The sequence below is a fragment of the Schistocerca cancellata genome, chromosome 3 (genome assembly GCF_023864275.1).
Source record: "Schistocerca cancellata isolate TAMUIC-IGC-003103 chromosome 3, iqSchCanc2.1, whole genome shotgun sequence".
In the NCBI taxonomy this organism is placed as follows: Eukaryota; Metazoa; Arthropoda; class Insecta; order Orthoptera; family Acrididae; genus Schistocerca; species Schistocerca cancellata.
The window spans coordinates 462358384-462373023 of record NC_064628.1 but is presented as its reverse complement, the minus strand read 5'-3'; the positions used below and the strand labels follow the sequence as shown (position 1 = coordinate 462373023).

At 44.4% G+C, this 14640-nt stretch overlaps 1 protein-coding gene across 1 annotated transcript in view; it reads right to left on the bottom strand.

The window, feature by feature from the left end:
* The window catches only part of LOC126176365 (dipeptidase 1-like), a 431133-nt gene that overhangs the window by 119378 nt on the left and 297115 nt on the right, over window positions 1-14640 (bottom strand). Inside the window, 1 exon segment of the mRNA XM_049923520.1 lies at window positions 9098-9254. Coding sequence (XP_049779477.1) covers window positions 9098-9254 — 157 coding nt within the window.

Below are 14640 nucleotides of genomic sequence, written 5' to 3'. Positions count from 1 at the left end.
ATAGGAAATCGCAAGTAATAGCGATGCAATTAATGAAAAAATACACGCCTGAATCTGTAATGAATTACGGGCTTTAGCTTCCATAAAATGTTTTCATATGCTTGGTTTTCCGCGAACATATTGCCAGATAGCGAGGTATTTAGAAACGTTGACAACGTTGCTTTTCCATATGATTTTCACACTAAAAATGTGACTGTGTGATATGCGCCATGCCACGTTGATCATGGTGTTCTAAATGTTTTGCCGGTATGTACCACCTTGGGAAATACGTTACTTCTCTTACAGAATAAAAGTAAGAAATCACAGCAGATATTACGAGGGTATTAGATTTTTGCGATCAAATCTATTTCAATAATGTTTGAAATGCTATGTTCTTTTGCCAACAATGCCATTGTATTTTTGGATCTCACAAAATATATTGATTAATTTATTTCAGATTCTTCAGCGAAAACAAAAGGAAAAAAAAATCAGCCTTTTTGAACATGGAGCGAATAAATTATACACTCTGTTCTTAGCCACTACGCTACTGAAGCGCTTCGCGTACTGCAGAACTTACGAAGGGGCATCAGAATATTGACTGTCATTTTCTCGGAAACTATTGTCTAGGACAAAATAAGTATCCCTTTGTTTTCACTATTCCTTCTTCGAGCAAAGTTTAGAACGTGTAGAGAGCAAATTATATTATTTCAGGATGCTGCCTATTTAACCCCTCCCTTGCGGGTGGAAAGTGCAGTTATAGTACTATTTCCGCTCCAAAACATACACTCCTGGAAATTGAAATAAGAACACCGTGAATTCATTGTCCCAGGAAGGGGAAACTTTATTGACACATTCCTGGGGTCAGATACATCACATGATCACACTGACAGAACCACAGGCACATAGACACAGGCAACAGAGCATGCACAATGTCGGCACTAGTACAGTGTATATCCACCTTTCGCAGCAATGCAGGCTGCTATTCTCCCATGGAGACGATCGTAGAGATGCTGGATGTAGTCCTGTGGAACGGCTTGCCATGCCATTTCCACCTGGCGCCTCAGTTGGACCAGCGTTCGTGCTGGACGTGCAGACCGCGTGAGACGACGCTTCATCCAGTCCCAAACATGCTCAATGGGGGACAGATCCGGAGATCTTGCTGGCCAGGGTAGTTGACTTACACCTTCTAGAGCACGTTGGGTGGCACGGGATACATGCGGACGTGCATTGTCCTGTTGGAACAGCAAGTTCCCTTGCCGGTCTAGGAATGGTAGAACGATGGGTTCGATGACGGTTTGGATGTACCGTGCACTATTCAGTGTCCCCTCGACGATCACCAGTGGTGTACGGCCAGTGTAGGAGATCGCTCCCCACACCATGATGCCGGGTGTTGGCCCTGTGTGCCTCGGTCGTATGCAGTCCTGATTGTGGCGCTCACCTACACGGCGCCAAACACGCATACGACCATCATTGGCACCAAGGCAGAAGCGACTCTCATCGCTGAAGACGACACGTCTCCATTCGTCCCTCCATTCACGCCTGTCGCGACACCACTGGAGGCGGGCTGCACGATGTTGGGGCGTGAGCGGAAGACGGCCTAACGGTTTGCGGTACCGTAGCCCAGCTTCATGGAGACGGTTGCCAATGGTCCTCGCCGATACCCCAGGAGCAACAGTGTCCCTAATTTGCTGGGAAGTGGCGGTGCGGTCCCCTACGGCAGTGCGTAGGATCCTACGGTCTTGGCGTGCATCCGTGCGTCGCTGCGGTCCGGTCCCAGGTCGACGGGCACGTGCAACTTCCGCCGACCACTGGCGACAACATCGATGTACTGTGGAGACCTCACGCCCCACGTGTTGAGCAATTCGGCGGTACGTCCACCCGGCCTCCCGCATGCCCACTATACGCCCTCGCTCAAAGTCCGTCAACTGCACATACGGTTCACGTCCACGCTGTCGCGGCATGCTACCAGTGTTAAAGACTGCGATGGAGCTCCGTGTGCCACGGCAAACTGGCTGACACTGACGGCGGCGGTGCACAAATGCTGCGCAGCTAGCGCCATTCGACGGCCAACACCTCGGTTCCTGGTGTGTCCGCTGTGCCGTGCGTGTGATCATTGCTTGTACAGCCCTCTCGCAGTGTCCGGAGCAAGTATGGTGGGTCTGACACACCGGTGTCAATGTGTTCTTTTTTCCATTTCCAGGAGTGTAGGTTGGCCAAGCCCTACGGATACCAAACGCATGTCTTCAGAAACTAATATACTATCTAAATTAATCACCAAGTCCTGTGTCCTTCAGGACTGTTATGATGATTTTATTGTTGTTAAAGTAAGATTAAACCCAATCAATTCCATGGAAAGTGACGTACTTCATTTCCTGTGATCTGTGAAATTTTTTATTATTTCCTTCTAACACTTACTGAAACAACCACTGCTGTGGTTTTCGATGTAGCTGTTGGGTGCTAGTTGTGGATTGCATCGAGCTGAGACTGGGATGCATCTGGAGGCAGACACATCTCACTGCGACGTCGGGTTACCGTAGTGTTTGAAGCGACTCGAACAGATCTTCAATTACAGATATTTGGCTTTCGTTTGCTGTGTAGGGGCGATTTCAAAACGGCAATACGGAAGAAATGGTTTAGGTTTAGTCTCAAAACGTATATCTAATGTCATCATCCTCATTTTAAATAAATTTCTTGCCTTATCAGTGTTCCAGTTTTTTCAAATTATGCCTCTGTGACATATAGTGATGTGTGTGTAATCGCCATGACTGTTCCTCCTCCTGATTTTGCCCTATTTATGTGGCCCGCAAACCTTTAGTTAGCCAAGAGTAAGTGAAAAACAGTATCAGGAGGCACATTGATGTGCGCAAGATATATTTTAAAAGCGTTATTGAGCTCTTCCAGCAGTTTCCAAGATATATGAAGCTATGGTTAGCGTTGTCCACTGAGCTAGATTCGGCCACAAGTTCTGTAATATTGAACATAGAGGTCTGTTTTAACAAATATACGTCGATAATTCTTATATGAATGTTGTGATAGCCTAGAGGGGTCGTTAATGTGAAACAACCGGGAAATAAACCACGAGCAAAATGTTCCAGCTGAAAGGTACTACATAGAAAGTCCGTCCCCACTCAACTAGGGCAACCTGTTCTTGCTACTTTGGTTCCTTTCTGTTTTACACATAGTGGAAATCAAAAAACTCTTTCACCAGGAACTTTTGCTTTTATTCACAAAGCAATACCAGGAGTTAAATTTTAATCGTTACGAGCAGACGGCCCTTTCTTCTCTTTGATTTTTATAAAATTAATTTTTCTTACTGTCGGCACTTCTTGTCCTTTTTCACATTCTGATGACATTGCTTCACCTTACAGGTAATCAGTAGCTGAAACCGAAATTTCATTGCAATTGTGCACTGCTTAATCTTCACGGATTTCTGATGATTTTTTTTGGTCGTTGTGGATGATTTCCTTGTTCAGGTTGCTTTTCAGTTTTGAAACTATGTGATCATCTGCATATGAAATTTATTTATAGATATTTGCATTTTGTGAGCAGTGTAATTTTTTCTTTTCGTTTGCGTTATTATGTACACCAATGAAAACAATCATAAGGTAAACTGTTTTCAAGTATATAATAATGAAATACATGTTATTTATTTGTAAAGTTGACTGTGCATGGGGTTGGTAAATCAGCTAGTTACTTAGAGCGAATGATTTTTTTTTCGTCCGCAGTTCGCTTAAGGAAGAACTAAAATACCTACCCCAGATGTTGAAGAGAAGAGCTACCCGTGCCATTTCCCACGCTCTTTATTTATGACGTTACAGCTGCAGTCAGCGCATCAAGATACTCGTATTATTTGGACCTGCGAATTAATCCATATCATAGTTACAGAAACGCTAATAAAGCTCCTTGACCCATGTTCCATACTTCTGCTCCCAGTCAATGCATTGGCAAAGAGGAATGAAGGAGGATTGGGTTTAGCGCACCAGCGACATCGTGGTCATTAGAGATGGAGCACAAGCTCGGATTGTGACAAGGGTGGGCTAGGAAATCGGCCGTGCCCTTTCAAAAGAACAATCTCAGGATGTGCATAGAGCGATTTAGGGAAATCACGAAAAACCTAAATCTAGTTGGCCGGTCGCGGCTTCGAACTGCGTTGCTCTCGAGTGCACGTCCTCTATGCTAACCACTGCACCACCTCGCTCAGTAATGCGGTGGCTGCCAGTGACACCATATCTACGTAGGGTGAGCTTTGCCGGTGCCGTCCAAGTCAAGAAACACATTACATGAGCAAACACTTCTGCCGGTCGTCTAACTGATAAATGGCAACACTCTATAACAGTGTTAAGAAAGTTTAAGATATGACATTTTTATTGCCTTGATAATTACAGGTACACTGGGCTACTAGTTTCGGCAAGGTTAAGCTGCAATCATCAGATTTGCAAGGTCACAAAAATTGCTAGCATTTGTAACTGTGTACGTAAATTAACGGTTTACAACCTTTTTTTGACGTACCCTCAGTGCAGAGGTTATGAAATCATTCTGTGAGATAAGCTACAGTTTTTTTTTTGTACCATCGTAACAGACTTTGGATCTGAATTAAATATAAAGTCACCTTTACGTACGTTATTACAGTAAATATATAAATTTCAATATATACCGAAGAAAATACTAACTCATTACGAAAAGAAAATAACACATTAAGAAATACAACTGTGTCCTCAAGGCAACACAGTAATATAGCTCTGTCCAATCAAGAAGTGACGTATGTTTCTGAGTTGATTGATGAATACCTGCTGGGCTAATAGAGTAATACAGAGGAGTACCACCAATAAGCAACAGTCTCATGAATAATGACTGGCATCGTGCTATTTTCCAATTTAAATGATGCACACTATATTCACTTATATACTGTTACATGTACATATACACGGTGAGTCACCTAACGTTACTGCTGGATATATTTCGTAAACCACATCAAATACTGACGAACCGATTCCACAGACAGAACGTGAGGACAGGGGCTAGTGTAATTGTTTAATACAAACCATAAAAAATGCACGGAAGTATGTTTTTTAACAGAAGCGGAGGAGTGGTACTCAAGCGTCAACTTTAGGTTACAATATCTCCGGATGTAACTAACATTTTACAATGCAACAAACGGCACTGATTACGTATTTGTTTATATGTTCAGATGTGCTAACAAAACTAACGTGGTTCCAATTAAAAAAACGTAGGTTTGTGTTAAAAAACATACTTCCGTGCATTTTTGTATGGTTTGTATTAACCAATTACACTAGCCCCTCTCCTCACGTTCGGTCTGTGGAATCGGTTCGTCAGTATTTGATGTGGTTTACGAAATACATCCAGCGGTAACGTTAGGTGACTCACCCTGTATATTGGTAAAAAGCTGGAATATATTAATTATTATTCATGAGACTGCTGCTATCTCGTGGTACTTCCCCGTGTATCTCTATTAGGCCAACTAGTACCCAATAATATGTAGCCGGCAGTCATACAGCACTTCTTGATTTTCTACATCCGAATCTCTCTGTGTTGCTATGAGGACACAATTATATTTTTCAATGTAAAACTCTCTTTTCATCATGAGGTAATCTTAGGCATATGTTGGAGTTTATATATTTGCTGTAATAATTTATGTAAGGGCAATTTTTATTTCAAATTCACATTCCGTTACTACGGCACAGAAACAGACGTGCGGTTTATGGTAGTAAAATGTAAAATCGGCAATTTGCGATTTTAGCTACAACAGTGTACTAGTTTGTAATTTGTGTAACTTTGCAGATCTGAAGTTGGCAGCTTCGATCTGCTGAAACGAGATATCCAGTGCACCTGCATGTGATCAAGGCAATAGAAACCTTATAGCTGAAGCTTTTTTTTTTTTACGTTTGGTTCATGAGTGCTCTCGAACTGATAACTCCAGGTATTTGTACTGTATAACCCATTTGGCAGCTAAGTGACAGTCGATTTACTTGCATTTGTGGGTCAAAATAGTTCAGGTTAATTGACTCGATACTTTCTTGCCATTTAGATGAATATTCTGAATAGTTCTCGCTTGACAGATGACATAGAGTTAGAAAATGTATATTTTTGTACGAAACAAGCTCGCTTCAGCAAAAACTACAGCTTACTTCACCATTTACGTTGCGAAATCTTCGTCTTGCTACAGTTGTATGTTAGCTAAGCGGTAGCCCGTTCGCTCTTCCAGCTGAAGGATGCGTTAATTCTCGGTTCTGCTCTCGATAGAGGCAAGATATTTACCTGTTCTGAGAAAGACCAACTATCAGCACATCGTCAATCATTAAATGAATCATTGTGAAAACTCGTTTCCCAATAACTTCTGTCACTACCTTGATTCTGTACATTGTAGGTCTAAAGGAGAAAAACGTCCAGAGTTGCTCACTTGTTAATTCTTGCTTCTTATGCTTCTGTCAGTTGTAAAGATTTATTTGTGGCGCTGAGTGGTTTGTTAACTGGACTTCGTTATGCATCAAGCCTAGGGGTGCATTTGCATATTTTCCTGATAATCCTGTAACGCTACTTCACTACGTCTGTGGACTAAATATAGACACAGATCGTTTCAAAATCGAAAGTGTGTATTATCCTGCTAATTCGTGACAGTGTGGTATACATTTTTTATTGAAAATGGCTGTTATCATAACATTATAATGATAGGTTTTAACTCATTTGCACTAACACACACAGCGGATACACATCAGATAAATTAATCAGTAGCGATGGTGCCCAGATTTTATAAAACTGCTCGGATAGTTTTTCGATATCACGCCTGCGGATAATACTTTGGTAGCAGTTTGTGTCCTTGCATGTTACGCTGTGTTAATAGACAATAAAGCTGTGAAGTTCAGTATAATGATAAGGCAAGGGATCTCGCGAATTCTGTCACTGACAGCACATAACATATATGTCTCCACAAAATGGTGAAGGATTCTGATACCACAGGAAAATGCTGATCATCTCATCACTGCAAAAAGGTAACGAGACAAATGACAAATTAGATCATTTAGAAAATGCTAGATGCCACACTAGGAAACTGTCCGGTTCTAAGTGCCGATAACAATGTTTTTGTTTTAAGAGCCATTAATACTGTCGACTGCGTTTTATTTATGATAATAAAATTGCTGAAATACAGCAGAACGTTTTCAGTCGTAGAACTGTAGTGAACAAAAGCACTTCTTACATATTTTAATTTTTTTGCATATGAATATATAAGTAAATAAAAAATACAAGGAAAACATACATAAGGACTTCCCCTTCTTGTACAAGTCCTTTCTTGGAACTAGATGTTGCGAAGTTTACTGTAGAGCTCCCTGCGCTGTTGAGGAGGAAGTGGCTTTTAATAACGTTTCTAAGACAGACACTGTTTTGTCTTTTCACTTCACAAACTTTTATTCTGTTCTTAAATCGGAACTATCTCTTCCCATTTTAGCAGAGTTTCGAAAGAGGCGTTGTCATTGGAATTGTCCTGACGAATATCACCATCAGCAACATTTCGATCATTCTAAAGTTGCCAAGACAATTTCTGTTGATGGGTTTGTGAAATGGGTCTGCGGAGGAACTAGCACGGATAAGCCAGTGCCAGGCAGACGCTATGATCTGGTGGCCATGGTCCGCCGAACACTACGTAGGTTGGTTGTAAGAAATGGCATCAAATCAGGGGACGGTAAAACCTCGTGAGTTCCAAGTGCTGCTACAAATTCAGCTAGCACAACGACTGTGCCTGGGGAGTTAGAAAGAATAGGATACAGGGACAGAGCAGTTTCCCTTAAGCCATACATTCCTGCACTCAGCGCTAAGTGACGCTGGGGGTGGTGTGAAGAACGACGTTGCTGGACCATGGGTGACGAAACGAGTGACTTGGAGTGAAGAATCACTCTATAGACCGTGGCAGTTCGACGGAAGCGTCTGGGTATGGCAACCACCTGGAGAACCATACCTGCCTTCACACACAGTGGCAGCAATGAAGTACAGAAGAGATGGTGTTACTGAATGGGGGGTGATTTTTGTGGTTACCGTGTGGTCCCCTTATTGTGCTTATGAATCCGCTAAATGCGGAAAGATATGAACTTACAGCATTGCTTACTTCATACAATGGAGGAACAGTTCATAGACCATGGCCATTTGTACCAGCATGTACCCTGTCATAAAACAGCATCTGTGAAAATACGAATTGTTTCTGACCTGAGCCCAATGGGGCACCTTTCGGTAAATTGGATCATCGAGTTCGTCGAGAACATAGTGTCCAACAACATTAGCAGCTCTGGTATCACATATTGGGTAAGTATGGGGTGATACTCCTTAATAGACATTCAAATCCTGATTGAAAGTATCTCAATCAGAGTTCAAGTCGTCGTTAAGGTGAAGGACGGACTTTGCCCATGTTAGTGATAACCAGTAGGTGTCTGGATACTGATACTACTGTTACAACAAGCAGGAGAATGTGGTAAACTCCAAAATCGCAGCAAATAGTGTCGTGTTTATGATCCAAGGCTTGTTTGCGCTTAAGATGGTGGATGGAAGCTGCAGATGTAGATATCATGCCCATCCTGTGGCAACTAGAGTAATGTTTACTGAATGGAGCAGAAGTAACACTGCTGTGCTGTACATGTAGGTGGGCGTGATGGCAAGTTCCAGGTGATGTCGAGCGTGAGGTAGTCACACCTACGTTTCACCAGTTAGTGTACTTTTTAGTGTCCAAAACGGGACTCCACTCACCAAATCACTTGGCATGTTCTAGTGAACGTGGGCTAGTACACGCCGAACTGAATTAACTACAAAAGTATCTAGAGATTCAGGCTTAGCCACAGGCACCATGTGTTTGGATAGGTGGTTGGGGGGGGGGGGGCAACTTGGGGTAAGTGTGTAGCAGCCAACGCAGAGTTTTGTCTCTCACACGGAGCTGCGCTGACAGCACAGCGGTGAGCGTGTGGCAGCGGACACCCAGTATGTAGTAGCTAGTACATCTCTCAGTATGTCAGGTGGAGCCACACTCACCACGCCGTGTGGCAGGTGTGGGTGAGCGTGAGGTAGCGCGCGCCCAGTATGTAGTAGCTAGTGCATCTCTCAGTATCTCAGGTGGAGCCACACTCACCACGCCGTGTGGCAGGTGTGGGTGAGCGTGAGGTAGCGCGCGCCCAGGCTGTAGAAGGTGCGCAGCACGGCCAGCGAGCTGCCCAGCGAGTGTCCGCCCTCCACGCCCACCAGCGACGCAATCTGGCCCGCCCTGTGCGCCTCCAGGACACCTGCACACCAAAGATCATGTATCATAAATCTCACGTGACGATGTAACACATGACATACATTAAAATTTCCTGAGTAATTTCCTGTATCTTAGTTCAAAATGGTTCAAATGGCTCTGAGCACTATGGGACTTAACATTTGAGGTTATCAGTCCCCTAGAACTTAGAACTACTTAAACCTAACTAACCTAAAGACATCACACACATCCATGCCCGAGGCAGGATTCGAACCTGCGACCGTAGCGGTCGCGCGGTTCCAGACTGACGCGCCTAGTACCGCTCGGCCACATGGCCGGCGCAGTATCTTAGTATCCAACAATGCACATCGCTTACTTCCCTGAAAACTCTAAACTTTGTAGCAACATTCTAAATTGGAACAATATCCAAATCATGTTAAGGTTCTTCTGCGTGTAGTTTTTGAAGAACTACACTCCTGGAAATGGAAAAAAGAACACATTGACACCGGTGTGTCAGACCCACCATACTTGCTCCGGACACTGCGAGAGGGCTGTACAAGCAATGATCACACGCACGGCACAGCGGACACACCAGGAACCGCGGTGTTGGCCGTCGAATGGCGCTAGCTGCGCAGCATTTGTGCACCGCCGCCGTCAGTGTCAGCCAGTTTGCCGTGGCATACGGAGCTCCATCGCAGTCTTTAACACTGGTAGCATGCCGCGACAGCGTGGACGTGAACCGTATGTGCAGTTGACGGACTTTGAGCGAGAGCGTATAGTGGGCATGCGGGAGGCCGGGTGAACGTACCGCCGAATTGCTCAACACGTGGGGCGTGAGGTCTCCACAGTACATCGATGTTGCCGCCAGTGGTCGGCGGAAGGTGCACGTGCCCGTCGACCTGGGACCGGACCGCAGCGACGCACGGATGCACGCCAAGACCGTAGGATCCTACGCAGTGCCGTAGGGGACCGCACCGCCACTTCCCAGCAAATTAGGGACACTGTTGCTCCTGGGGTATCGGCGAGGACCATTCGCAACCGTCTCCATGAAGCTGGGCTACGGTCCCGCACACCGTTAGGCCGTCTTCCGCTCACGCCCCAACATCGTGCAGCCCGCCTCCAGTGGTATCGCGACAGGCGTGAATGGAGGGACGAATGGAGACGTGTCGTCTTCAGCGATGAGAGTCGCTTCTGCCTTGGTGCCAATGATGGTCGTATGCGTGTTTGGCGCCGTGCAGGTGAGCGCCACAATCAGGACTGCATACGACCGAGGCACACTGGGCCAACACCCGGCATCATGGTGTGGGGAGCGATCTCCTACACTGGCCGTACACCACTGGTGATCGTCGAGGGGACACTGAATAGTGCACGGTACATCCAAACCGTCATCGAACCCATCGTTCTACCATACCTAGACCGGCAAGGGAACTTGCTGTTCCAACAGGACAATGCACGTCCGCATGTATACCGTGCCACCCAACGTGCTCTAGAAGGTGTAAGTCAACTACCCTGGCTAGCAAGATCTCCGGATCTGTCCCCCATTGAGCATGTTTGGGACTGGATGAAGCGTCGTCTCACACGGTCTGCACGTCCAGCACGAACGCTGGTCCAACTGAGGCGCCAGGTGGAAATGGCATGGCAAGCCGTTCCACAGGACTACATCCAGCATCTCTACGATCGTCTCCATGGGAGAATAGCAGCCTGCATTGCTGCGAAAGGTGGATATACACTGTACTAGTGCCGACATTGTGCATGCTCTGTTGCCTGTGTCTATGTGCCTGTGGTTCTGTCAGTGTGATCATGTGATGTATCTGACCCCAGGAATGTGTCAATAAAGTTTCCCCTTCCTGGGACAATGAATTCACGGTGTTCTTATTTCAATTTCCAGGAATGTATTTCCAACAGCATATGAATAGGAGGACGGATCGCACTTTTTGTTTTGCGTCTTAATCTGATCTTGAGTGGACGATTTTGTAAGATGTCGCCTGCTACTGCCAAGCGTCCCAATGTAAGTCCCATTTCGATACAAAACTTTAAATAACCTTAACAATATGGGGATGCAATGGGGACCATTTGTTGTTTGATGTAAGAAGTGAGCCCTCCATGCATATATCTGCAGAAGTCAGTTTAACACTGTCCCTTTGTAAGGCTATTGTCATATCACTGGCTTAGTTGGGGAGCATCTTTGCGGGCAGTGCGTTTGCAGAGTCGAGAACGGGACACGGAACTGCTATGTTGTGTTGTGGGTAGCACTGCATGTGATAGGCATTGTTGTTATGGAAGTTCAAGTGTTACTAGAGGTGCTGTTACAGTAGAATGCTGAAATGTGGAAGTGATTCAGAGAAAAGTGCGTAATGATGTAATTAAAAATGAGCAGTGCTGCTAATAACGTATTTGTGTGTCCTCTAGTTGCATGTCGCACCGTACATCAATCATCCGCTCCGTGTTCGGCCTCTCAGAATGAGCTAATGTGAATCAGTAAATATTAGCTACCGTAAAAGAATGCAATCAAGTGTCAGTGTCTTGTAGCGAGCGCATCTCCAACAATCAGGCGCGCCGCGACGGTTTTGCACACGGGAGGACTGAGAACTGAAAACTTAACTTTATTTACAGCGTTATATCATTACTAGTGTCAAGGAGGACTGGTACCAAAAGAAATCTGTGTATGTGTGGCGAGCGTAAGAGCTTTCGTTCGGTTATTCGGCTTCCGCATAATCAACAATCATCCGCGCTGTGTCCGGTTACACGTACGCTCGTCCAAGTCATATTATGGACACGTAATTATCTAGACGTTTGCATCACTTGTGACTTAGAGTGTAAACTGTGCAACCTGTGATTTTCATATCATCTCAGAATATAGATGTTGGTACCACACGTAGGACAGTTTTGTGTTTGACGTTGAGTGGCTCCCTTTACCTGCTTGAATAATTAGATACATATTTTCAGGCAAACCAGCAGCAGTGTGGAGCAGAAGAGTACGACCGCAGCGGGATTATCAGGTAATTGGTGCACGGTCAAGAAACGCGAAGCGAGAACCAGTTAAAGGGACCCCCACCATTTGTACGCCCAGGCGTGTTACACTTTGTAATGGTTGGATGGATGATTGGTTTTGATGCAATTATTCCCAGTGCAGGGACTGGTTACGGTGCAGTGTAGCACTGAAGACCGTTGCACTGAATAATAGAATTTTAAAGCACACGGTTGAAGGTTGCTCCATAAATCCTCACATACTGACCAGCTCTGGTCCCATTTCCCATTGAGGATTGATATACGGTAGTAACAATATATGTTATGTCAGATATCGATTCCCACAGAGCTCGACAGCATCATACAACCAACCCCAACATGTAAATGCTAAGAGCAGCCTGCACTACGTGTCTAACCATACCGCAGATTATTAATATTTGTACCTGCATTCTTACATTTCTACGTTCGCTAGCGACATCAAAGTTCACATGATAATGTCATATATCACTATTACATCATTCATGCTATAACATCCAGTTCATATAGATGATTTGTCCTTTATTCGGATTCTTTATTCAGTTACTTTATTACTTTCCGTTTTCGGGGGAGAACATATGAACACTTTTCGTGCAAAAATCTGCAGCTTTAATGGCCCTTTTAATTGCATAAAAACAGATCTTTCGCTGTACGAATGAACTTCTCCCTTGGCTACATGAACAAGTGTTCAACCGTTCAACCGATCCTCCCCATTCGCATTACCCATCTTAAGAGTGGCCACTCTTAACGAAGTTTACTTTGCGTTTTACGGAACCTGTTCGTAATCTCTTCAGTGCTCTCCATGTACTGTAATTGCGGCCCCTGTGTGATTTTTAATTTGGGGTGCAGAGGTCACGTCAGCCTCCTAGCAGTACTGTCCGTTGGATAAAGCTCTTTCTTAATGTAAGACGAGTTGGGGCAGTTTGATGGTTGTACATTAAGTGTCGTGGTTCGGTTTGGTGACCTTTCCTCTGTGCTAGGTTGCGTCATTTCGCGGTGATATCGCTGATAGTGAGTAAATGCATTTCGGTAAAATTTTCCATTGTTATAACCTCTCGATATACCACAGCATCATCCGCAAAAAGCCTCAGTGAACTTCCGATGTCATCCACAAGGTCATTTACGTATATTGTGAATAGCAACGGTCCTACGACACTCCCCTTCGGCACCCCTGAAATCACTCTTACTTCGGAAGACTTCTCTCCATTGAGAGGGACATGCTGCGTTCTGTTATCTAGGAACTCTTCAATCCAATCACACAATTGGTCTGATAGTCCATATGCTCTTACTTTGTTCATTAAACGACTTTGGGGAACTGTACCGAATGCCTTGCGGAAGTCGAGAAACACGGCGTCTACCTGGAAACCCGTGTCTATGGCCCTCTGGACGAATAGCGCGAGCTGAGTTTCACACGATCGTCTTTTTCGAAACCCATGATGATTCCTACAGTGTAGATTTCTAGTCTCCAGAAAAGTCATTATACTGGAACATAATACGTGTTCCAAAATTCTACAACTGATCGACGTTAGAGATATAGGTCTATAGTTCTGCACATCTGTTCGACGTCCCTTCTTGAAACCGGGGATGACCTGTGCCCTTTTCCAATCCTTTGGAACGCTACACTTTTCTAGAGACCTACGGTGCACCGCTGCAAGAAGGGGAACAAGTTCCTTCGCGTACTCTGTGTAAAATCGAAATGGTATCCCATCAGGACCAAAGGACTTTCCTCTTTTGTGCGATTTTAATTGTTTCTCTATCCCTCTGTCGGCTATTTCAATATCTACCATTTTGTCATCTGTGCGACAATTTAGAGAAGGGACTACAGTGCAGTCTTCCTCTGTGAAACAGCTTTGGAAAAAGGTATTTAGTATTTCGGCCTTTAGTCTGTCATCCTCTGTTTCTGTACCATTTTGGTCACGGAGTGTCGGGATATTTTGTTTTGATCCACCTACCGCTTTGACATAAGACCAAAATTTCTTAGGATTTTCTGCGAAGTCAGTACATAGAACTTCACTTTCGAATTCATTGAACGCCTCTCGAATAGCCCTCCTCACACTACATAATCCCCATAAATTACGGGAATGTAATCCATATACGGCAGAGAATGATTCACGATAAGGGCTATGTGTGAATTACATAATACCTTATCAGAAAGATGGTCTAAGAGAAGAACCAAGAGGATTTAACGAGGGCATCTGCATGAAGTGTCACTAAGCTAAGAAACACTTCTTCACTTAAGATGCTCATAATGAAACGATAAAAACCTGTGCGACAAAAATGATAAATGCTTTATAACTAGTATTCGATCAGAAAGTAAATTTACTATATTACCCCCTGAGTCGAATTTTTTGCACATAAAATATTTAGTTTTGTGGTTGTGACCACTAAAATTATAACACATTCCTGTGAGTAGTTGGATTTATGCTCGC